This window comes from Eucyclogobius newberryi, unplaced genomic scaffold, assembly GCF_026437365.1.
Source record: "Eucyclogobius newberryi isolate DKJ021-1_F unplaced genomic scaffold, fEucNew1.0.hap1 SCAF_18, whole genome shotgun sequence".
Classification (NCBI taxonomy): domain Eukaryota; kingdom Metazoa; phylum Chordata; class Actinopteri; order Gobiiformes; family Gobiidae; genus Eucyclogobius; species Eucyclogobius newberryi.
The window spans coordinates 23700688-23726775 of record NW_027315812.1 but is presented as its reverse complement, the minus strand read 5'-3'; the positions used below and the strand labels follow the sequence as shown (position 1 = coordinate 23726775).

The 26088-nt window shown below is 40.2% G+C and overlaps 1 protein-coding gene across 1 annotated transcript; it reads right to left on the bottom strand.

The window, feature by feature from the left end:
* Window positions 1–2377: 2377 nt before the first annotated feature.
* Window positions 2378–25261, bottom strand: LOC140364786 (inositol monophosphatase 1-like). The gene is made up of 8 exons (XM_072451146.1): window positions 24937–25261; window positions 22647–22780; window positions 19734–19838; window positions 19486–19531; window positions 19180–19288; window positions 17299–17407; window positions 17071–17222; window positions 2378–2748 (listed from the first exon to the last, which is right to left on the bottom strand). The coding sequence occupies exons 1-8, from the start codon at window positions 24997–24999 to the stop codon at window positions 2636–2638; spliced, it is 831 nt and encodes a 276-aa protein (XP_072307247.1). The 5' UTR covers window positions 25000–25261; the 3' UTR covers window positions 2378–2635.
* Window positions 25262–26088: the final 827 nt, after the last annotated feature.

Genomic DNA, 26088 nt, shown 5'->3' with positions numbered 1-26088 from the left:
AAACATTGGAAAAAGAAGAGCAATCGTCTCATGACTGTTTCAATGTTTTTAAGATTGTATTTTACTCTTAATTTGGCGCATTGTGATATTGTGTGCATGGCTTTTACGCAGCGAACTAACATTTACTCTTTTGTATTATTATATCTTGCAAAAGTTCAAATGAATGTTTTAAGATGAAAGTGAGAACGTCCGGATGACTACGACACAAAATATGCCCTCTGGTGTTCAAAAGTGGAGTTTTTGAAAATTTAGAATTTTTTTACACTTTTAGTAACTATCAATTTGTGAACTTTCCTTCAAATAAATTAGCGTTGCCATAGCGTTTAAAATATTGTTATCGACTATATTTGCATTGGCTGGAAAAAAATCTATGTCAGACCACAGCAATTTGTCTTAATATGATTATTTAACACGCTTTTATTAAACACTGAATAATGTTCTACCTCTTTGTTTGAATATTTTCTGTAAATTCAGAGGTATAAATAAATAATAATAAATGTCAAATCCAAAAACATTGGCAATATATTTTGTTGCTTGTGTTTGTCTTTAAAATGATTGTGTTGCTCTTTTCAATCAACTGCAAAACGAAACACAAAACCTCCTCTCGCAAACAAAAAAATCAATAATGTAAATTATTAAAAATCAGGTGTAAAATGTGCCGTGACCGTGAATATTACTTATTCTTTTTCACAGAATTCATTCCATATTTGGCAAACGTTTATTACACCAATATTTTCTTATACAGTGCATGTTTTACTTCCTGGTAAGACTTTCATTTAGTTAAATTCATGTTTCTAACTAGCAGAAATGGTTTCTTGTGCGTTTGTGTTGATGACAGAAACAGAGTGATTTATTTTTAGAACTCTCTCATTAACTTTCTTTATAAACTGCCACTTGACTCATTTAAAACTATCATATGATTCCTATTTACTTATTTTGTTTCTCTCTGATCCTGTCTGGTTTTGTTTATTTTTTTTAATTGTTTAAAATCTCTAGAATTGAATATGAAATGTGATGTTATATCTCCTGTACATGGACGGAAGTAGACAGTGTTGTCGGTTTATTAATTGTTTTGTGAATAAAATCTATTTAGATTATAGTGGACATTTTGATTGTCATTTTGTATTTGCAGTACTTTTTAAAACAAATGGCAAATCTGAATTATTGGTGTATTGTTAAACCTGTCTTGGTATACGGGATGTCAAGATATCACATTTAAGTGTTACGATTATTGTGAGAAAAAACATCACGATTGAACGATTATTCACGATTATCTAGAATGTGACCAAACAACAGTGAAATCTTTCATTTTCTTTCATTCCTCTGCTCTAACATGTTACTGTTCCTCAAAATAAAGTAACGTGATAAAAACAGCCAGATAAAAGACAGTTATTTAGGCTACCCCAAATAAATTGTCTGTTTGCTGTAACCCGAGTCAACATTTTTCATCTGGCTCGGTCGGTAGGCAAATTCTTATTTTTTTTTTCACTTTGAAGGCAAAAAAAAAAGGTCAAAATTTTATCATTTTTTGAGTCGGAGTGACCACCAGGGGTCAGGCTTCAACAGTCAATGACGGAAAACGTCTCTATCAACCCGATCAGGAGACTAAATCTCACGATTTTAAGACATTGCAATCGACTTTTTGTACGTCGTTATCCTTTATTTTGGTAGCTAAGGCGAGCGGGGGGAACATGCGGGGGACACGGGCGCCGCCATGTTTCTTGTGATGACGCTACCGGGCGTGCTTCAATCCCAGAATGCATTTGCGTAAGTCAAATTTCACACCCTGACAGAGCCTGGCATTACTCTGGACATGTCAGTGGCGCCGACAAGGGTAATCCAACTTATTAAAGGCAATATGAAGACTTCTACGCACATTCTGTTATGTAACAGATGCACGTGGAGGATTGAAAAGGAAGACGCACATGTGTTACACGGTACGTTATCAGTCCTTTGGGATGAAAGTCACGTTTATCAGCGTGATAAAAATATTTGACACAACGTGGTTCAGGACAGACCGGTCGGTGAGTCGGCGAAATAATTGAAAAATAAGGAAAAAAAAAGATTTTGACGTTTTTCCAGCAAAATGCTGATATTTATTTTTCAGTTGGGTAGGTCGGGTTACGGCAAACAGACTTATTATTTTGCTAAGCCTAACGTTTAGGTCTATTTTTTAAGATTTAAGATTTGTTTTTAAATTTTGCTTCTAAAATTGTCACAATTATATTTTTTTGGGTTCTTACGATTATATTTTAACCTGAATAATCACGATTATCGATTAACATAATAATGGTGACATCCCTAGTCTGGTCACTTATAAACTGTATTACAAACTAAAAAACAAAAACAAACAGTAAGTAATAATGAAATGAACATTTAAACCATTCGCACTTCCAAATATTCTATAAAGATAGCATTACATTTAGCAAGAAAGTATATGTAAAATGATATTCCAAAGACACAGTACATCCCTAAAAGCCTCACGCAGATGAAAGATTCTTAACTGTCAACGGAAAAAGTGCAAAAACATAACAACACTTTCATAATTCAGAGTGATTTAACATTCAGCCCTGAACAGCGGCTGGTAAATCTGCCCGTTTGAATACAGTACGTGATTGACAGGCCTTGAAGGTTTTCACTGGTCATCTCTCCCGACAGGAAACTCCTTTATCTCCTTCACGAGGCGATCCGCGATGGCTCCGCTGCTGGCCACAATCAACCGCCGAGACATCAGGTCGAACGGGCCGCCTGCGAGAGGGAAGACAGGACCAAAATCATTCAACCAAGCCACATATTCTCTTTGTTACATGATTAATTAAAGTAAGAGGTAAAGGCATTTTTTTGTGTGGAATTTGTTGTGTTTTGCATTATACTTCCATCAAAATGTCTTTCTCAAATACGGCAACAAACACAAATGTGACTAATGAAGCCTGCGTAAATTCAGCCTGGAAGACCTAACTCCATCCATCTACGTCAAGGCCACCATGGAAGGACCCCTCTCCCCAGCGCCATCATCGCACTCAAGCGGGCGTGGCCTGTCCGTCTGTGAGAGTCAGATCCCTCACTTCACCATGGACTCTCCCAGGTTTCTGCGCTTATCCCAAAGAGGTTATGCAGTTTTTCCTGGCCAAAGAAGGAGGGTGAAAGGTCAGGGGGCGTCTGCACCATGGCCCTCGCACCTGCTCCTCATCCCCAATCAACGCTCCTAGTGACTCCTCCCCGCTCCAATCAGCACCAGGCGGTCGCATTTAAGCCCTCAGGCAGATGGCTCCGCCGCTCAAACCGTACTGCGACCCACCACCTCCCCAGCTCCTCCTCTGCATTCCCCTCATCCTCTACCTCCTCTTAACATCTACCACCACCAGTCTCCAGGCTCCGGGGGGAGACATCTAATACAAATAGATCATGTAGTGCCCATGATCGCAACGTCTTCCGCCGGGGTCTGAGCGCCAAATAACTCTCGAATAAAGCTTGCTAAACAGTCCATTCTCGTGGTCTCTTTGTCTCTCCAGGGTGAAATGTATTTTGCTTTATTGTTTTAACTTGTCTTAACTGTAACTTGCTTGTTGTTTTTAGCCTCTATTAGCACTTTGAGGTTCCATTGGAATGTAAAGTGCATTACAAATAAAATGTATTATTATTATGTATTATTATTATTATTAAAATTTATTAAATGTATTGAATTTATTTGACAGAGATTAAGGGGCCAATTAAAGAGCTATTTAGGGTACGTTCACGCTGCAGCTCGAAGATCAGATTTTGTCATGACGGTGGGAACTGATTTTTTTCAACGGGATTTATGTTTTTCCATAACGTTGTGAACTGTTTTTCCATGACGGTTTAAATGCACTTTCATAATATGAAAGTGCATTTAAACCGTGTGATACTAAATCTGCCTCAAATCTGATGCTTTTGCTGAGTGACTGGGGTCTGAACACACAGGTCACACATTTATCTCGACTTCTGCTCTGGAATAAAAACGGTGTCACTTTTAAAGAAGATTTTTTAGGCTAATTCCCACAGAGAATGAATGGAACGACCAGTGATGAGCCGCATGTTTACAGCGACCGGAACAAGCCCATCGTGAAAAGGGCCTATAACAAGCAGGTTGTCGGCCCTTTTAAGGCAAGGCAAGTTTATTTGTAGAGCACATTTCATACACAAGGCAATTCAAAGTGCTTCACACAGCAGGAAAAATGCATTCAAAAGAAATTACAGAAACAGAAATACAATAAAATTAACTAAATTAAAAATTATCAATCCAACTGATTGTCTAAACTAATAAAATCACAAACAAAAGAGAGGAGTGCAAAGAAAAAAATCCTTTCAGTCATATGCGCAGCTAAACAAAACTGTTTTTAGCTTAGATTTGAACATTGTCAGAGTAGAAGCCTGTCTCACATCTTCAGGAAGACGTTCCAGATTTTAGCTGCATAAAACTGAAACGCAGATTCCCCATGTTTTGTCCTGACTCTGGCACCAGCAGGAGGCCGGTCCATGTTTAGTCCTGACTCTGGCACCAGCAGGAGGCCGGTCCATGTTTAGTCCTGACTCTGGCACCAGCAGGAGGCCGGTCCCTGAGGTCCTCAGAGTCCGAGATGGTTCATATGGCACTAACATGTCTGAGATGTACTTTGGTGAGAGAGCCATGGAGAGACTTGTACACAAGCAGAGCTGCTTTAAAGTCTCTTCTCTGAGCCACAGGAGCCAGTGCAGAGACCTGAGAACAGGACTAATGTGATCATACTTCCTGGTTCTTGTCAGGACCCGAGCAGCAGCGTTCTGGATGTACTGCAGCTGTTTTACAACTCGTTTGGAGAGGCCAGTGAACAGGCCGTTACAGTAGTCTAATCTACTGGAGACAAACGCGTGGATAAGTCTCTCTAAATCTGGTTTTGACACTATATTTTTGATTTTGGCAATGTTTTTTAGATGGTAAAAAGCTGCTGATGTTATTGATTTGACGTGGCTATTAAAGTTCAAGTCTGAGTCCATTATTACCCCAAGATTTCTAATTTGGTTTGTAGGTTTTAGAGCGAGACTCTGGAGGTGACTACTAACACTTTCTCTTTGTTTCTGTGGGCCAAAAACGATTATTTCAGTCTTGTCTGAGTTCAGCTGGAGAAAGTTGTTTTGCATCCACAAACTGATCTGTTGGATGCAGTGACAGAGTGAATCTACTGGTCCATAGTCACCTGCCGATAGTGAAACATAGATCTGAGTGTCGTCTGCATAATTGTGATAGGACACATTTTCACTGCTTATCACCTGACCTAAAGGCAGCATGTAGAGGTTGAACAGAAGGGGACCCAGGACTGACCCTTGGGGCACTCCACAGGTCAGGGTCATGTGGTCTGAGACACAGCTACCAATTTCAACAAAGTACTTCCTATCTTCCAGATAGGACCTTAACCAGTTTAGGGCAGTGCCAATGATGCCCACCCAGTCCTCTAGTCTCTGTAAGACAGGGGTGTCCAAACTTTTTGCAAAGAGGGCCAGATTTGGCGAGGTGAAAGTGTGTGAGGGCCGACCATTCAGCCTGACATTCCTCACATGGAACACAAATAAATTTAAACAAATTTTACATAAGTCACTCATTTCATATTTGCCTTTTTTATTTATATTTTAAGAAGCTTAAACATTCTTAGGTTCATTTGAAACATGACATTATTGGAACTTTTAAATTCAAAAACAAAAATAGCTTATCTTATTCAGATGTGCAAACATTGACCACAAGTCTCAGTGTATATATATTTATAATTGTAGTTTTGACACAAAACAAAATGTATTCACTGAGATTTTAGAATGTAGTCGTCTCAGATGACAGAAGACTTCCTTGCACTAATGTGAAGGGTGATACTGAGATCTGGACTGCAGTACATAGGTCAGGTCAGGCTCAAAGGCAGTGGTTTTGATGCGCAAGATGTCACGCAGGTGAGAGTCAGTTAGTCGTGTCCTCACGCGGCTCTTGTTAAAGTTCATAACCGAAAAGGTCTGCTCACACAAATATGTCGAGCCGAACAAGCTCAGCATTTTCTTAGCAAATGTTCGAATCTCTTGGAACCTGCCTTCATCCAGCTGGCGGTAAAAGTCCGCAAGAGAGAGCTGTTGGTGTCGACTGCGGCACTCGGCGTCACACTGCAGCTCAATGAGCTCCAGTTGCAGGTGGTCAGGAGCAGTATCAGGGTCCACGGAGAAAGGAGAGGAAAACATCGTGATCTCCTTCTCAATAGCTGCAAAATCCCGAAAGCGATGTTGGAACTCCTCAGCCAGAGATGAGATGTCTGCTGTATACCTCCTTGTTTGCACGTTGATATTGCTCTGTGGAAAGCTGGTCATGATTCCCTGCAGTGCCGGGAAGTGTGTGGTATTGGGCTGTGATTGTGACAGGTGCTTTTGGAAAAGTTTCAACTTGGTTCCAAAGGTTTGGATGTGTGAATACAGTTGGCTTATCACTGCATTTGGCCCCTGAAGGCTCGTGTTCAGCACGTTCAGGTGCTTTGTTGTGTCAACTAAAAAACCCAAATCAGCCAGCCAAACTGGGTCACTTAGTTCTGTGATTGATTGTCCCTTTTTTGCCATAAACTCTCCGATTTCCTGCCTAAGAGAGTAGAAGCGCTGCAGTGCAGAGCCCCGACTGAGCCATCTCACGTCGTTGTGATAGACAACATCTCCATATTCAGCCTGGATGTCTATTAGAAACTGTTGAAACCGACGGTGGCACAGGGCTTTGGAGCGAATATACTTAATAGCCTTTATTACCGGTTTCATAACATGATCATATTTGAGATGTTTGGCACACAGAACTTCCTGGTGAATAATGCAATGAAGTTTTATAGCTTTACCTCCGTGTTCGACGACTTTTTCGCAGATACGGGTTGATAATCCACGCCGTTCGCCAGCCATGGCAGGTGCTCCGTCCGTAATAATCCCAGAAACTTTATTCCACGGGAGTTTCATGTCATCTACGGCCGAGCAAACAGAAACGAATAAATCTGTTCCTCTTGTTTGGTTTTTAAGGCTCTGCAGGTCAAGTAGCTCTTCAGTCACGTTCATGTCGCTGTCCACTCCTCTCAAAAAAATAAGTAATTGAGCGGTGTCAGATGCGTCCGTGCTTTCGTCGCAAGCTAAGGAAAAAAAGTCAAACTCCTTTCCTCTGGCCCCCAACTGTCTCTTAATATCTGATGACACATCTTCAATTCTCCGTGCCACAGTGTTACGAGCCAGGCAAAACATTGGAAAACTCTTGCTTCTTCTCAGGACAGAGTTTTTCTACCATTGTCATCACGCAGTCTTTGATAAATTCACCCTCGGTAAAGGGTTTGCTGTGCTTAGCTATCAGCGTTGCCACCTCGTAGCTCGCCTTTGTGGCATTTTCATTTGACTCTCGGGCTCTTGTGAAAAATCGCTGCTGTGACGTTAAACCAGCTTCCAGTTGCTTAAATTTTTCGCTGCGTTCGTTCCCCGTTAGCTTGTCATACATGTCCGCATGTTTCGTCTGATAGTGTCTCTTGACATTGTATTCCTTAAACACAGACACAGTCTCTTGGCAGATTAGGCAGACACAGTTATTTCGTATTTCAGTGAAAAAATAGTCCAATTTCCACTTGTCCTGGAAGAGCCGACGTTCAGTGTCAACTTTCCTTTTTTTATTTGCAGTCGCCATCTCTGAAATTGTCCGGAAGGATCACACAGGTGTCACGCAGCCAGAGTTCAACCGAGTGCTGCTGCCCTCTAGTGGATACATATAAAATTGCTTTTGTAGGTGTGCATTTTATGCGCTGGTCAACAGTGGTGGCGCGGCGGGCCACATATTATAGATTTTATGACAGAGGCTGCGGGCCTGATGAAAATTGACCACGGGCCGCAATTGGCCCGCGGGCCGGACTTTGGACAAGCCTGCTGTAAGAGCATCCCATTATCGACACTGAAGCAGCACTCAGATCTAACAGAATTAAGACTGAGGCTTTGCCCGTGTCAGTGTTCAGGCGGATGTCATTTATCACCTTGACAAGAGCAGTCTCAGTGCTGTGATGAGGTCTAAAACCTGACTGAAAAACATCAAATGAGTTGTTTATTAAGAGGAAATTCATGAGCTGTTGGTAAACAACCTTTTCAAGGACTTTGCCCCAAAATGGCAGATTAGAGATGGGCCGGTAATGACTCAGTACTGCGGCATCAAGACTGCTCTTCTTTAGGAGAGGCTTTATGACCGCAGTTTTCAAAGACATTGGGAATGTTCCAGATTGAAGCGACATGTTAACTATGTGAGTGAAGGGTACTAACAAACTGTTCAGCACAGACTTTAGAAATCTGGTGGGTAACACATCGAGGCAGCATGTAGATGAACTCAGACTGGTGATGATCTCATGGACAGTTTTGTCAGTTACTGGTACAAAGTGAGTTAGCTCTAAGTGTCTTGGTGGTTTTAGGGTAATTTTTTGCATTGTGGGATTTATAGCATTTTTAATGCCCTGAACTTTGTCATTAAAGAATAATGCAAACTCATTACACTTGGATGTGGAAATGAGTTCTAACGGCAGCTGAGCTGGAGGGTTTGTTAATCTGTTTACTGTGGCAAACAGGACACGCGAGTTGTTACTGCAGCTTCCAATTATTTCAGAAAAATATCTTTCCCTAGTTCAACATAAGATTAGGTTGTACATGTTCAGCTTTTCTATGTAAATCTCTTTTTGAACCTGGAGCTTTGACTTGCGCCATTTCCGTTCGGCCCTGCGGCACTCCCTTTTCTGTGCCCTGACCGAATCATCATTTCTCCACGGCGCCTTCTGCTTATTTTTAACCATTTTAGCCTTTATAGGGGCGATAGTGTCCAGAACATTCAAAACACTAGATGTAACAGAGTTCAACAAATCATTTACATTAGAACATGAGACATTTTCAAAGTTTATCATTTCCATAAACAGTGCACCTGTGCCATCACTTATGTGTCTCCTCTGAACAACTGCAGGACCAACCGGAGGTTTGGGTGAAACAGACAGGTCAAAGAAGACACAGAAATGATCAGACAGAGAAACATCGATCACATTAACATTTGAAATATTTACCCCCTTTGTAATTATGAGATCTAGAGTGTGTCCTTTGCTGTGGGTGGGGCCTCTCACATGCTGAGTAAGACTGAAGGTTTCAAGGACAGCACCTCTGTATCTACCTGCGTTGCACCAATGAAATTTCCCCATGTGGGACAATAAAGGAATATCTTATCTTATCTTATCAAGCTCTTTAGCGTTTCTGTCACAAATATTATCAACATGCACATTGAAATCACCTGTAATGACCAAACCATCAAAGTCTGTGCATACGACTGAAAGCATCTCAGTAAAATCATCAATAAAACTTTGGCAGTGCTGGGGAGGCTTGTATAAAACAATGAAGAGAATGGATGGAGACCGTTTTAGCTCCATTTTAAAGGATACATACTCAAATGATGAAAACACCCCAAAAGACAACCTGCGGGTAATTATTTCATCTCTAAAGACAGCACAGACTCCACCCCCTTTTTTGTTTTCTCGTGTTTCAGATTCAAACTTAAAGTTGGGTGGAGCAGATTCTATCAGAACTACATTTCCTGTGTTTTTGTCAAGCCATGTTTCAGTTAAAAACATAAAATCAAGATTATAAGAAGAAATAAAATGATTAATTAAGAGAGATTTGTTACATAAGGATCTGACATTTAGCACAGCAAGTTTAAGACTAGTTTCAGTGGGACTGGGCTTTATCTTTTCACAGGGAATATGAATCACATTTCTCAGATTGGGCCTGACTCGCATATTGTTTTTCCATCTTTGTGATGATGTGACTACAGAAATAGCACTAGGGGGGGCTCTTTTTACATAGGGCCCCGGGTTGGTTTGATTTTTAATGTGAAAATAAGTCCCGGCAACGCTGAGACCCAGTGCATCCTAGCTATGGGAGATACCAGGTGAAAGACGAGGTTGAATGGGTGGTGGGGCTTTTGTAGCTAAGGAGAGTTTGGGACCAAGTGAGAGGCGAGGGGGGATGGGTGGTGGGGCTTTTGTTGGTGTAGTCGGCTTGTGCAGGGAAGAGTTGATAAATATTGACATAGCCCTTACTATATTGGGCGTGAGTGGAGCCATCTTAATGCCTGATTTGATCAGACTTTCAAAATGGCTGGGAAGGCCCATGGGTGAGAGTGGAGATGAGAAGGAGAATGATGAATCTTTAGTGGGAGTAGATGTTGCAGGGGGAACCCAGGGCTGGTGTGAAGGCAGGGGCGATGACAGGGATGTTGTTGGGCTTGTCACAGATGGGTCCAAGGCCTTTGAAGATTGTTCCTTTGCTGGAGGCGGTGGAGGTGAATGTGGAGCAGCTGGAGCTGAATCCTTTGCTGGTGGTGGTGGAGCAGCTGCTGATGAATCCTTTGGTGGAGGCTGAGGTTGTGGTGCTTTTGATGTTGAAACATTGGCTCGGTCTCTGGCTGATGGAGCAGGAATTCTTCTCTCATTCCTCTCTTCCCTAACTATCTGCTCAGGACCCTGTCCAGGCCCAGTCCAATGCCTCAGAGTGTGGAGCAGGTTCTCTGTCAGCACCCTCACTCCACCTCTGCATAGGTGGGGGCCATTTCTCTTAAACAGGTCCTCTCGTTTCCAGAATAGATAGAAGTTCTCAATGTAGTGTAGTCCTCTCGGGGAACACTCTTTGGACAGCCATGTGTTCAGCTGAAGAAGCCGGCTAAACGTGTTTATCCTCCTGTCGATGTTTGGAAGAGGTCCACTTATGAATGTTTTGATTTCCATTTTATCAAGCACGTCGAATAACTTCAAGATGTCTTTTTTCAAAACTTCAGTCTGTTCCCGCCGCATGTCCACTGCACCCACGTGCACAATCAGCTGTTTAGCTCCTCCATGCTTAGCCATAATATTTGGAAGGAGTGACGTTATCTCAGAAACAGTGACGCTTGGAAAAGAATGTGTGTTTATCTTTTCATGCGTCACGTGACTTATCGCGCCGTCCCCAACCAAAACAATCTGCGTGACCTTAGCTCCTGGCACAGATCCTCCTCGCTGTATTTTGGACACGTCATCTTTCCTTTTTTCATTTAATTCCATCTCTGAAAGTGGTAAAAATCTGTTGGTGAGCTGTATTTTAGGTGACTTCACGTTTGTTCCAAGAAACAGCCTGGTCTTTCTGTTTTTTAGACAGTTTTGGAAACTTTCCCCTCTTTTCCCACGTGATCAGCACTTCCGTTGTAATCTCACTTCCAGTCATGGAGAACCAGGGAAAAGGGAAAAGCCTCGCCGCTAAAACATGCTGTAAAGTCGACTGATTTGTGTGTAAAATATCAAGTCAACAACGCACCGATTTCCTGTGCGGCCCCGAAAACGTCTTTTTATAGTCTGCCTAGAACTTATTTTGACATATTTGTACACAAACCGTAACCCTGACAGATTCTTCATGCACAATTGTAATTCTTGTTGCTTCTTAAAAACAGAGCCAGTTGTATTTCACAAAAAAGTGGCCTTGTCTCAGATACTGTTTCCTAAGCCCTGGCCGCTTCAGTCACCAGCTGCCGCCTCTCGCTGCGTCTCACATGCAGCTGTGCAGAGGAGGAGAAAATCCAATAACAACAAGAATTAGGGAGGATAAATAATTCATAAACATTAATAATGTGTTTGCACTGACGGAGCAGCAGTGTCTCTCCCGCCTTTGTTCTCAGTAAACCGGCTCCGAATGCCCACTGCTTGCTTTTCCAACTATCTGAAAAGTTTGTGGGGGGGAAAATGAAGTGTGACGCGGTTACAAAAGTAAGCATCAGTATCATGTTTTAAAAAGGAGTAATAACTTTGGAAGAATGACGGGAATGTGAACTGCTTAACTGTTTCAGGAATCACATTTTGTTTATCGCCGTCTTAAATTAGTAGGTTATTTTTTCTTTTTTTTTATATATTTCATAAACATGCTTTTAAATTTTATGGATAGTAATAAGTATAAAAACCTGCGATGCGTGTTCAGTTGTAGGAGCACAGATTACAGCAATTACGTTGATAAGTATTAGTGCATGTGAATTTAATGAGGCTGGATACGATGTTATTTGCAGAGGATATTATGTTTCTTATTAAAGGATAAAGGAGACGTATTATGCTTTATTAGGCCCGAGCGCCACAACCTGGCGAGAGACCTATTAATCTCGTAAGGCCGTGCAAAGCACGGCTGCGAAAGTGCGCACGTAGTGCGCACGAAATCGAGCGCGATTCGCTCGCTCACTTCCACACTCACTAACGCACTCCTTCACTCATGCACGCCCCGTGCATACTAATTAGTAGTAGGAAAATGGAACATTACCGTTGTAAACGGGCGAAGCCCGTGCAAAAGTGCGCACTAAACGAGCACTTCACATTGAGATCCCCATATAAAGCACTCATTTGCGCTAAGTAGCTCACGAATACGTTCCCCATCTCTTGCATGTTCCGTGCATATAAGCATGTAATGCAAAAATTGAACATTGTTACTGTATAGAGGGCCAAAAACACAAAGTTAATCGAAAGTATCCGTCAGTGACCCACACCATGAGGATGAGGTTGATCTTCTTCTTCTTCTTCTTCTTCTTCTTCTTCTTCTTCTTCTTCTTCTTCTTCTTCTTCTTCTTCTTCTTCTTCTTCTTCTTCTTCTTCTTTTTCTTCTTCTTCTTCTTCTTCTTCTTCTTCTTCTTCTTCTTCTTCTTCTTCTTCTTCTTCTTCTTCTTCTTCTTCGGACCAACCCCCCTATTTTTCACCCAGTGAAAATTGACATTTGGTGAAAATGCTACTGAGGAGTGGGACATCAAAAGTTATCCAAATTACATTGATACCTGTCACGGTCCCTGTGACTCCGCAAACTGTAGCAAGAATTTCAGAAATCTCCCAAATTTTACATTTCTGCCGTTTGCGCAGATAAAGTCCGAATTGCGTCAAATTAGAATCAGTTGTTAAACTCTTTGCCCTAAACCTACATGAAGTGAAATAAATTAATTTGGAGCCACAGCGCCCCCTACATATTTTATATGGAGGTTAAATGTCTAGTTTTGCGAAATTATATGAAATTTGACACACAACTCAATTTTAGAATCCCCATCAAAAAAGTCAGTGAGACCCATGTCATAATTGTTATGGCGTTGCCGTAACGATGACCGAAACCTTCCATGTTATTCCAATGGGGAAATCGGCAGAACATGTTTACACTTTAGACTTTCACAAACTCCTCTTAGGGCTTTAGCCCTATTAACCTGAAATTTGGTGAGACTCATCTTCAGGGGTGGACCATCAAAAGTTATCCACATTTTTATTCAAAGAGTCACGGTGTCTGTGCGGCAAAGCCGCACATTTTGCCAAGAATTCAAAATAAAATTGCTTTTTGATGGTAAAACCAAGGGGAGAAGATGTGACAGCGTCACAGATTCAGCAGTAGATGTAATAAAAGGACAATTGGGGCGCGTTAGCGCCCCCTCCTCTTGCGGCGTGGCGGCGGCGTAGCGAGGGCCGATCATTGCCGCTTGCGGCTATATTTCATACTTATTATTGAACTATAACATAAATAAATCATCAGTTTACATTTTGTTCATTGTAAACCGTAATATTGATCTAAAACGGCTTAAAAATAGAAACGGATTAATTGACTTCCTGTTCAAAGCGGAACTGATAAGCTCCGCCTCTTCATAGTGACGTGTCATTGTAACAGCAGCAGATTGTCAAGTTACATGTTTTTATTTTTGAAAAGTGGCTGCGGGACATTTTAGAAACCAACATGTGTCACATGAGTCAGAATGTCTCAACAGTCCACTTCAAGCTCGCTGTAGTAAATATAAAAAGTTTAAAAACGCACAACAAGCTTATGTGGTAACCTGTAATCATAATACGGTTGTTTTCAGTAAAAAATACCTCTTAAAACCTAAATTTGGCCAATGTTTTAATATCTTTGCAGTTGATCAAGTTCAAGAAACTATATTTAACACACATTAAATATAGTTAGTAGGTCTTGTGGGGTTATTAACCACACAACTGATTAGCACTAAGCTAGCATTTAACCTTTTTTGGCAAGTCTATGAGCAAAAAAAATCTTATTTCTGGAGTTATTACATTATGGAAATTAAATCATTATTTAAAGGGGGAAAAGGCAAACTAAGTCCGACTATCTTTTATCATAAATTGACTCCATCTACTGGCAGCAGAGGGCATTACTAAGGGGAGACAAAGCTAGCTTGCCTCCAACATACAAATGTACTGCAAGCACGCAATTGTACTGAAACTGGTTTGACAGCAACGAACGAGATATTAGGATGATTTATGGACTTAAAAAGAGCGCAGAAGAGGTCGGAGCTCTACCTATGATGTCACAGATCTGGAAAGTTGAGGCTCAGATGGCGAGGACTTCTCTCTGAAGCTAAACACAACTCCAGGTTTGTTTTTGAAGGAGGAAGAAAGTTACAGTGCAGTAGAGCCCTCAATCCCAGCTACACTTAGCTCTGATGATTTCCTCCTATTTTTTAACAATAAAATAAAAACAATCAGAGATAAATTAGATGAAATTACCCCCGCTATTAGCCCTGAACTAGCCCAAGCTGTAAATCTAACGTCCCATATAAATCCACCTGTAAACTTAGAGAGGTTCACAGCTGTTGATCAAGCAGAGATAACTTCAGCCATTATGTCCTCTAAAAGCTCAACTTGTGTCCTAGACCCCATTCCAAGCAGACTCCTCAAAGACATTCTCCCCCTAATTATAGACCCTATTCTTAATATAATAAATACTTCACTCGAAAGTGGCTATGTTCCACAGTCCTTCAAACATGCAGTCATTAAACCTCTTCTGAAAAAGCCTAATCTAGATCCCGACCTATTGGTAAACTACAGACCTATTTCAAATCTTCCCTTCGTCTCTAAAATCCTTGAAAAAGTTGTAGTAAAACAGCTTTGTCGCCACCTGCAGGACAATAACTTATTTGAAGTTTTCCAGTCAGGGTTCAGAGCCCACCACAGCACTGAAACTGCACTAGTTAAAGTCACAAATGATTTGTTATTAGCCGCTGACGATGGACTGGTCTCAATCCTGGTTCTGTTGGACCTCAGCGCAGCGTTTGACACCATTGACCACAACATTCTACTGCAGAGGTTAGAATGTGATGTAGGTGTTGGAGGAACAGCCCTCAGCTGGTTTAAATCCTATCTATCTGATAGGTGCCAGTTTGTTAATGTAAACCAGAGCTCCTCACCAAGCTCTAAAGTAATTTACGGTGTGCCACAGGGTTCGGTACTCGGTCCAATTCTGTTTACTCTTTATATGCTGCCATTAGGCAACATTATTAGAAAGCATGGCATTAACTTCCACTGCTATGCAGATGACACTCAGCTGTATTTATCAATGAAACCTGATCAGAGCGATCAAGTAGACAGACTTAGTACTTGTGTGAAGGAGATAAAAACCTGGATGACACTAAACTACCTGCTTCTTAACCCTGAAAAAACCGAGGTCATTGTGCTTGGCCCTAAGCACCTACGAGATGCTCTATCTGAGCAGATAGTCACACTGGACAATGTTAGTGTAGCCTCCAGTTCTACTGTAAGAAACCTTGGAGTCTTATTTGACCAGGAGCTCTCATTTAAAGCTCATATAAATCAAGCTTGTAAAACAGCCTATTTCCATTTGCGCAACAAGAGCCAAAATCAGAAGAATCCTGCCTAAAAGTGATGCCGAAAAACTTATCCATGCATTTGTAACGACTAGATTAGACTACTGTAACTCCCTGCTTGCAGCGTGTCCTAAAAGCTCCATAAAAAGCTTTCAACTGGTTCAAAATGCAGCAGCAAGATTACTAACAGGAACAAAAAGAAGAGAGCACATTACGCCAGTGCTGAAGTCCCTTCACTGGCTCCCTGTCGAGTCTAGAATCAAATTCAAAATTCTACTCTTGACCTATAAAGCCATAAATGACATGGCCCCATCCTACCTCAAAGATGCTATAGAACCATATCATCCAAAGAGAGCTCTTCGCTCTCAGAATGCCGGCCTTCTGGTGGTGCCAAGAGTCTCTAAAAGTACTGTAGGAGGTAGAGCGTTTACCAAGCTCCTGTGTTATGGAATCAGCTCCCGACCCATGTTAAATATGCTGACACAGTCTCTTCATTTAAGTCCAGGCTTAAAACGTTCCTCTTCGAAATCGCTTATGGTCAGAGTAGTTAGGAACAGAAAGATAAACCCACAGCTTCAGCTACGCTGCCCTAGGAGTAACTATGCTGGGGGAAGTATGACAGCTTGAGCACTATCCTCTTCTTCTTCTGACTACTTATGCTATCAAACAATATTTATTTTTTGATTCCACTTGCAAACTGTTCACCGCCTTCTTTTCTTTCTCTCACTCCTGAGGACCTGTGGACCCAGATGCCCCTCCCCTGGTGAAGTGGTCCCTGCCCTGTGTGGACGGTCCCTCATCTGCCTGAAGAGTGGCTCCAGTTCACCTCAGTCGGTCCCTCATCTGCCTGAAGAGTGGGTCCAGCTCGCCTCCGACGGTCCCTCATCTGCCTGAAGAGTGGGTCCAGCTCCAGTCTCCTTGTGTCCGTCTGTCCGTCTGTGAGAGTCGGATCTCTCCTTCACTGGAACTCCTCCAGGTTTCTACGCTTTTTTCCCAAAGAGTTTTTTTTTGTAGTTTTTCCTGGCCGAGAAGGAGAGTCTAAGGACAGAGGACCCTGGGACATCGTCCCTCGCCACCACAGACATTGTCTGACTTCATCGCCACCACAGACATTGTTGATTCATTTCTCCCTGTGGCCCTCAGAGGCAACTGTTGTTGTGATTTTGGGCCTTACAAAAATAAATTGATTTGATTTGATTTGATTTGATACATGGATATAACAAGCATAAAATGACAGTTGGTTTACAAATCCATTGATGAACCGTCACGTGTCACCAGGTGTTTTTTGATGATCACATTTCTTCTGTGCATGTACGGTAAATACACACCAAATACCAGACCTAATGATTGGGTTTTCTGACTGCGTGAACGTACATTGCAGTGTTTCTCTCCACTGCGTTGACCCTTTCGACCCCGGTTGGCCTCACCTGAAATGTCCATGATGACTCCCCCGGCCTCGGTCACCACAGCGGCCCCGCCCGCCATGTCCCAGCAGTGGATGCCCATGTGGTAGTAAGCATCTGCTGAGCCACAGGCCACCATGCACATGTTGATGGCAGCGCTGCCGGGAGAGCGGATGCTGGAGAGGAAGAGGCAGCGTTTAAAGCAGCGACAGAACAGAATAAGAATCGAGAAGAGGGTGCGGAGCCGCTTACCCATGGACGGGGAGGCTGAGGATGGTCTTCACATTCGCCATCATTGTGTCGAACTGTTCTACGTCCTTCTTAAAGTTAAGTTCAGTCAGCACCAGGGATTTATTGATATCTAAAATCATTTGGGAAAAAAACAACAACACAAAAAACATGTTTGTTGTTTATGTCAGGTTAAGAATATCAGTATTTTCGTGATTATGGTATGTGAAGATACAGTAAGATTAAAGTGCTAATGACAGGTTGGACGACTCATTAAAGAGAAATGCAGTTGAGTTTTATATATTTTAAAAAAATGCTAAACATTATAAAACATGTTATCTCAAAATAGCTCATTTTTTAGGTTGTAATTTCACTTCCTGTTTGGAATTGATGACATCACACTAGGAGATTACCCAGCAAACACTGTCACAGCATCTAATGTCACAATTTGTTTTATTGACACATGAAAATATATGAAAGCAACTTTATTTTGTTAAATTATGTTCAAAATGTCACTGAAGTTGTTTCTTTAGTGAAAATCATGCATAAAGTTTGTCTGGATTCAGTGTGATGTCAACTTTTCTCTACAAATACCTGCTCGATTGGTGTAAAACTATCATTTATATGTACAACAGGTATAAATACATGAAATAAAGTCAAAATGCACCCTTGAAGTAACAACAATTTCAAGTAGAAAGTTGGAAAAAATGTCAACAACAACATAACGTTTTGGTCAATCATACACTTCATACACGTCACTTTACACTTTTCTGTCAGTATTTTTTTGGTTTAAAATGTCTCAGTCTCAGTGTACAATAGAAATAATTGCTTGACTAATTGAAAAAAACTATTGCTGATTAGTTACATGGAGCAGTTAAAATGGTCACCAAAGGTCTCAGTGCAGCTCACTCCTCCTCTGTGTCCAGCAGCCCGGACATGAACTCTAAAGAGCAGGGCCGCTCTCTCCTGAGCCTCACTCTTAACTTAAACTTAAATCATAACTCAATTCACACAATCAATCAGTCCTCAACTTCTGTCCCTCGAGCGCACAAGTTGCACTAAAGTCCTAAAATACGGCATTAACTATAGATTTTTCCAAAAGCGTCTGGCTAAAATTTAAATTGCCCCAATTCAAACTGATGCTGTTTCTGAAGCCTTTGGAGTATAAATAATTGGCTGGACTCTTTGAGAAGCTGAGAGTCAATTGTTTTCGGCTTCTGTGTCTGATTCACTCCAATTATAAATGTGAACAAGCTCTGCGCCGAGGAAAAGCAGATTTTAAATTCTGCCTAGATTTTCTTTGGTGAATATTTGAATAAGTAAAGCTGGCGTCTGGAGAATGGTCTGATTTACACAACTTTGAGCTTTAAATAAGAAGAAGAATACACAATGCCAGAACTTCATCTGAGCATTTTTTGGGGTCTTCTTTAATAGCTGAAAATTTGATTTAGGGAAAAGTCCTTGATTTTGATGCTGATTCATCACAGAATGGTTGATTTGACTGAAAATAAGTGGGTTACAGCTTCATTTAACAAGGTTTTATTTATTAAGCCTTGTGAAGTTAAAATATGAACTTAATTTGAAAAATCTGCTCAGTGTGCCAGCCAGTCAGTCACAAGAACAGCAAACACGCCTTCATGCCATGTTAAATTAATCAGTTTCTTTTTCATTTTTTTAACCATAACTTCAGGCTCAGGATAGTCCCATTGACACCCGCAGACCTCTTTTACGAGACAGTCGTGTAATTAGCTCAAGGAAACACAATAACATAACTTAAATGTGAATATATTTCATCTTTGGCGCTTCGGTAAATCTTCCACGTGCTCCTGTTGCCACCTGCTGGCCACAGACTGCATCAGTATTGAACCACAGCGTCGCCTTTTCCCTTTCCCCCCTGCTTATTACCTCGCTGTCCGGACACTTTGATGGGCGCCCCGTTGCAGAAGGCGCCTTTGCCTTTCCTGGCCGTGTACATTTTATCCTCCACGCAGCTGTAGATGATGCCGAACTCGATCTGCCGCCAGAAACGCAAGTCAATCATCAAAGTGCGGAGGAAGGTCGGGGCTAAGAATAGAACGGCGTTTTTAATGAGAGAACGTGGGTTTTAACCGTGAACTCGTCCCGCCGTTCTTGGCAACAATTAAAGAGTTTGAAATCGTACTGTAATTACAGAGATACGGAGTCATTTGGTTTTGGAACAATGAGACCTACCGCTTTCTTAACAGTAAAACCGATGGACACGGCCACGAAGGGAAACCTGCACAAAAGCAAAGCCAAATGAATGAAAACTCAAAGGAATCAATTTCTATTACGGATCCAGACTCATCAAGCGAGGGTATTTTCCCCCAGAATTGAAGCTAATTAAAAGATAAAAATAGTTAGGAGACTGGCACAGATAGGAAAGAGTCAATGTTATCGCGGTTGTTAATGGTTGTTAGGACGGCGTAGGCGATTTTCACCTGTGCACGAAGTTGGTGGTGCCGTCTACGGGGTCAATGATCCACGTGGGGTCGTCGGTCAGAAGGCTGGGGGCCCCCGCCGCGACCGACTCCTCACCGATGAAGCTTTACAGGAGAAAAAATATAATGTTAGTGGATAGTAGATATAGTTGGCTGACGAGGCTTAATTCTTTCTTTTTTCTTGTTTTTTTAACAGTATAAATTAAATAACATGAATGTAAAAGGAACAACACAACGAGTCCTCCCATTTGTTTAATCAAATTTGTCCTATTTCAAATTTAGTCCAAATGCAATTGTCTAAAATTGTCGAATGTTAATTATAATGTTGGTTCAGTCCTTAATTGTTGGTTTGGTTTGTCATCTATTTCTTTAAAATGGCCTTTTTCCCTGCAGCCAGAACTATGTTCCATTTCTTGTGTCCATGGCACGGGTTTTGAGGGCCAAGTACTGTGATAAAATGTAAATATATGATTATATTTCTGTGATGTATTTTATCTGCATAAAAGTGATATTTTATCTGCATCATTAGTCTAAGAGAAGAACGGGTGTGTGACAAACTGCATTTGTGAAGGGGTCGTAAAGATGGGCCAAAGGATGTTTACCCGAGGGGGAGTGACAGCCCAGAGGAGTTTGGGTAATGTTTACCCAAGGCTTGATCTCTAGGAAAAATACCAGCTGTAAAACAAGTGCCTTGATGTGAGGCTGACCAATGAGAAATGTGACCCGCCTATTCCAGAATATCTAATAAAACCAACCAGCATGGGAAAAAACGGGGTGAGACGCAGGAGGATCACGCAGGCTGCGTACCACAGCCTGCGTGATCAGTCCCGGCGTTTTCTCCCAAGCTTGCCATACAAATGTCTGATATTTCTGCGTCGTTTCATATTCTAAGTTGAATTGTGTTCTCGATGTGTTACGGAATAGCATCGGTGTATGTCTGATTCCATGACAAGTACATAGCTCTGAAGTTTCTTTTGTACAAATGTTTTGTATTACTCATTTCAGAATCTCCACAATCAACACACACATTCATATCCAGACAGACACTTCCCTAATTCGAGCACACAAACACTAACACACATCCGGAGGAGAGACGTGCTTACTCTCACCCTTTACCTCACCAAAAAATCTGTAAATCTGTTTTTACATGTGACACTATACATAAAACAACACTTGACAATGTATCAACACAATAGAAACTAACATTTGGAAGCATTTAGGCTTAAAGTTAAGGTTAGGAATAGGATTTCGCTAGTTATTAATCCTGAAACATTCTTAAACTATTTGTTCAGCAGTTATCATTGCATTATATTCAATTACATCACCACCTTTACCCTTGTTATTATCACTATTATTATTTACACTTGTTATTATCACTATTATTATTTACACTTGTTATTATCACTATTATGATGTTTGAAAGTTCAGATACACAGTCCAATCGGAGAGTCCATATTTCTTCCCATTTATGCTTCAACTTCTACTGCTACATTTACACTAGAGTAATGAATTAATTAAAATGTTTTGAACAAATATTTGGGTTAACATAAATTATTGGGAAGATTAAAAAGTTGAAACGATACAGAAAACATTTAAATGAGAAAAACTGGATATTTTAAGGCTCCCAAAACTTTAATTAGATGAGACTTCAGAGCCGAAGTTGCAGGCAATTTAGAGTTAAGGCAGTTGAAAGAGCAAGAGCTGTGCTGAGAAACAACAAACATACAGCCAGCTAACAATAGGATTTCCATGGCACATTACAGGGCTGTTGGGGTAACAAAGAAGATCAGCCTCAGGTTAAACTTAAATCAGTGCAAATGAATAGATAAACGGGACAGGCTATTATCAGGAGGCTCCAGTCCACCCGGTTGGCAGGGTAGGGCTCAGAGTTCTCAGACTAGACCTGCAGATTGAAAATGACTCTTGAATGAGAGTCGAAACGTATTGATTTTCTATAACAGTGTTAAGATGACTACGGCCCCGTGTAGCCTTCTTCGGGACATAAATTAGGCAACAGGTCATTTAAATGGCCGGCAATGAGTCACATGACATAATCACATGTTCCTCACATGACACAACAATTCAAAAACATAAAACATGTAGAGACAACCAGTTTGAAATGACAGTAAACACCTCCACATAGAGAAGACCACAACAACTGTAATCTTACAAGACTATTCACGCTCTTTAACCATTTTTTTAAGTATTTGACCGAACCAGAGCTCTGGACCTCTACCATAGACAACATTAGAGATATGTTTATACAATAAAACAGTCAAACATCCTCATACTGTCCGGGACGTGTCTTAACTGTGAGGGTCTCTATCCAGCTGGCTTCTCTCTGCACTAGTGTCCGAACACGGTCTCCCCCCTGACAGTTTTGGGGATCACCTCAATGTCCAGAACCTTTAATTGGTTGATACTGCAGTGATTGAAGGATTTGAAGTGTTTCGCAATATTTTAAATGTTGCGTCCCGATGTCCTATTTGTGCTAAGAAAACCTACCCCTTAGTCTCCTTTTTGTAATATCAACGTAATAAAACATTTAGGTGAGAATAAAAGTAAATTTAGAGATTATTTCCTCCTATTGAAGAGTATTTATTTCTATAGTTTACATTTTAAAGTACCTGAACTTCATCAAATCTTACTCACATCCCTTTAATCTGTAGAAACAGGATGTATACACCAGCTAATCTTATATCGTCTGCTCATTGCATCACATCTCGCTTAATGCTCTAGCCAAGCGTGTAATGTGTGATTTATAAAACTGTTTTTCTTGTTTGAATGAATACAACGTCAGAGAATGATAATGCACATTCTATTCCACGATGTGAGTGAAGAGAGACCCTGATGGTACATGTTTTCCCGCCCACGCTGCTGTCCAAGTGCGGCGTTCTTTGCCCATATTTGCACCTGTGAGAGGGGTACTTTTCACGGATGGATGATATAATGAGCTGCTCCACTCTCTGATCCGTCTCCGTCACCAGGTCGACCGGCGAACTCTTCTCCATGATGGTGATGTCCTTCTGTAACGCATCGCGGATCATCTGGGAAAGAAAAAGAACAGACGTATTCAAGGGGGTAAAAATAATTTATACAGAACATGAAGTAACAATTGGAGGATAATAATAATGCAAATCTTCATTATAATATGCTGTGCTTGTTAATACCATTCATTGGTACTATAGGTATTTAACAGCTTTTTTTTTTATTACGTGGGCTGCAATTAATGCAATTAATAGATTAGTTATTGATTAGTTGTTTAGAATGCAAAAGTCATGTAATGAAAAGATTTGTACAAAATTTGACCCAGATGAAGCTGAAGTGAAGCCGTTCGAGGATCCTGGTGGAGCACATTTATGGACAAAAAGTGTTTTCACCAAATACACTGAATTTACACATTTATTTGCGTTATTTCATGCAATTGTGGATAAATTACAGTCTTAAACGTTGAAGTGAATACTTGAATTAAATTGAAGTGAATGGATAAATAGTAATACAAAGTACATGCTTGTTATAACTTTTAACTAATACAAAACATTGGTGTTACATAAAGTTGTTATAAAAAAAATCTTGAGTCACTAGTTTTATAAATTGAAACTTGACTTGATCAAATATACTAAGATTTGGGACTCTTCTTGGACTTTGAAAACAAACTAGAACGTGTCCTTCCACATCTATTTGTGTCAAGGACTTTTTAAAAGAACTATTAGGCTGCCCCAAATAAATTGTCTGTTTGGTGTAACCCTACCAAAATTTTTCAAGTGGGTAGGTAGGAAGTCAATTTATAATTATTTTTTTAACTTTAAAACATAAAAAATCCAAATTTGTATATAGAATTGAATGATAATTTGCCTATGAAATTAAGTTAATATTATAATTTATCAAAAGAGATGCTACCGTAAATGTACAAAACAAAAAAATGAATAAGTCCACCCAATAAACTATTTTTGTTTTATTTTTTGGCCATTTTCATGTTGTAGAATTGTCGACGTCTTGGTCATCATATATGACAAATTCTGCATATTTCAGCCACTGTCAAATCACGTTTTTCTATTCTGCCAGTGACACGCAGGGACCGCCAGGGGTCAGCCCCTGGCGGTCCCTGCGTGTCACTTCAACAGACAATGACTTGAAAATTCTCCGCTCATGTTAAGTTTCACTTTCATTTATTTTTCGGCTTCGTAATATTTTTTGCAAGTTCAAGTGATACAAAATTATTCAACACGGCGCTTTTTTTGAAAAAAAAAAAAAAAAAAAACAGTCGGTGAGTCGGCGAAATATAAGAAAAATAAAAGAATTTGGCATAATTTTGACAAAATGCTGATATTTTTTTTCAGTCGGCTATAATTTTGATGGCTCGGTCGGGTTACGGCAAACAGACATATTATTTTTCTCTGCCTTAGCATAAATCATATAAATTGCAAAAACATGAGCTGTATTTGGTAATTTGGTATAATGCAAAGACTTGAAACTCAAAGCAGATCATGAGGATTTAGACTTGACTTGGGACAAAACAAGGACTCTGCTATATTCCATTGAAAACTCCAAATATTTAAATATATAAATTACTGCGCATGCTACAAGGTTTGAAGTGCAAACAACAGGTTACACAACACATTTCATTAAAACATAGTAAACATAATTAGATTTTACAAAATAATCTTAGACTATTTTTCCCTAGTTTGACAGTGTTGGTGTAATTTATATATTTATATCTGTACTTCCTGGTTGGGCACAACATACCTAGCAACCATACTGTAAACAAGGGTCAGAAACCATATTAAAGAGTTATAATTTGACAAATAATAACACATACATAACACTTTTGTTTAATTCCTTTTTAAATGGTCAGAAAAATGGGTCAGTTGCATGTAAATTGTCTGCGTTTTTGATAGAATGTCACTTATTGATGACATCACAGAAGGTTAAGAACTCAGCTCTACTTCCTGTCATTTTCAACTTTTATTATTCAATATTTCTTGACAAACTGCCACTTGACTGATGTAAAACTATGTCAAATAATAACCACAGGGACTATCCCACCAGCAAGTGTAATAATCAGAATAAACATGAGAACCTGTCATCTGCACTTTAACTATGAAAATCACATAATTCCCTGTTTTACCCTCTTCAAGTCAATTAAACTGTAAATTATACTGTCCATATTTAGTCTGATTGTAAAATTAATGATAAAGTTTACCTGTCCAGCTCGTTTTGTCACGTCCACACAGAAGTCCATACATTCCTGCCACGGATCGCTCATATTCTACAGGTCAAGAATGCCACAATAATAATATAGTGCTTTTAATGGCAAAATGAAACAAAATGCTTAACTAGCTTTTCCTGTCGATGCTAGCTAGATGCTTATTTCTTGAATAATAGCGATCACTATTGTCAAACAGTGATGTCAAACGACTACTGCAATATTCGCAAAGGTGCACAGCTTTTCTGAAGATTGAAAAGATATTTGGTGGACGATTTATTCACTCGTAAAGCCTTGAAGCGGAGAGCTAACGTGGAACGAAAACTACAAATGCGTGGATTACGTCATGTGCGTGGGAGTGTGACGCGCGATCTGATTGGTCAGGAAATACCATGTGGTAAACAAAATATAAATAAATTGAGTGCGTTCAGAACAGATGTTTATATTTTTTATTATTATTAAAATGTTAGCTAATGTATTACTAGTAAGTTTTTGTATTTATTTCTCTCTGTTTTTCTGTCTTTTTTTTCTTTTTGTGTGCATGCAATTTTAAGCATCGTCAGCAGATGACAGCATTACGTTACCTTTCAACTACTGGATATGCCCTTTAAAGTTGACAGTAATAACCAGAGGAAGTTATTATTCGACCACAAACCACTGAGAAAGAGTAGTCAGTCAAGCATATGTCCCCTTTTGTATTCAGTCCAGTCCTTGACAGTCGGCTCCTTCCTTGTCATCCATCTCCTTGCTATTGCTATTTTGCTGTACATTCCACAAGTATCCATCTATTGTTCCCATTGTTGGAGATTTACATCCAAGATACATTGCAGGGCAGCATTAATCTCAGTCCAGTATTTATGAATAATAGGTCAACACATGATATTAATGAGCGACTTGGCGGCTACAGTTTCTCCAACAACTATAATCTGTCCTTTCCTCCTGTGTTGTAACGAAATTGTTGTAACAACGAAATTTCCCCATGTGTGGACATTAAAGGATTATCTTATCTTATCTTAACCTTTTATATTCTCTGTGAATACTGTGCACTTTGACTTGGTGCTATAAAATACTGTGATCCATTTATTTCCCTAATGAATGTACAATTCTGTTAAAGTCACACAAAAACAGTGAACAGTACTTTCCAATTTG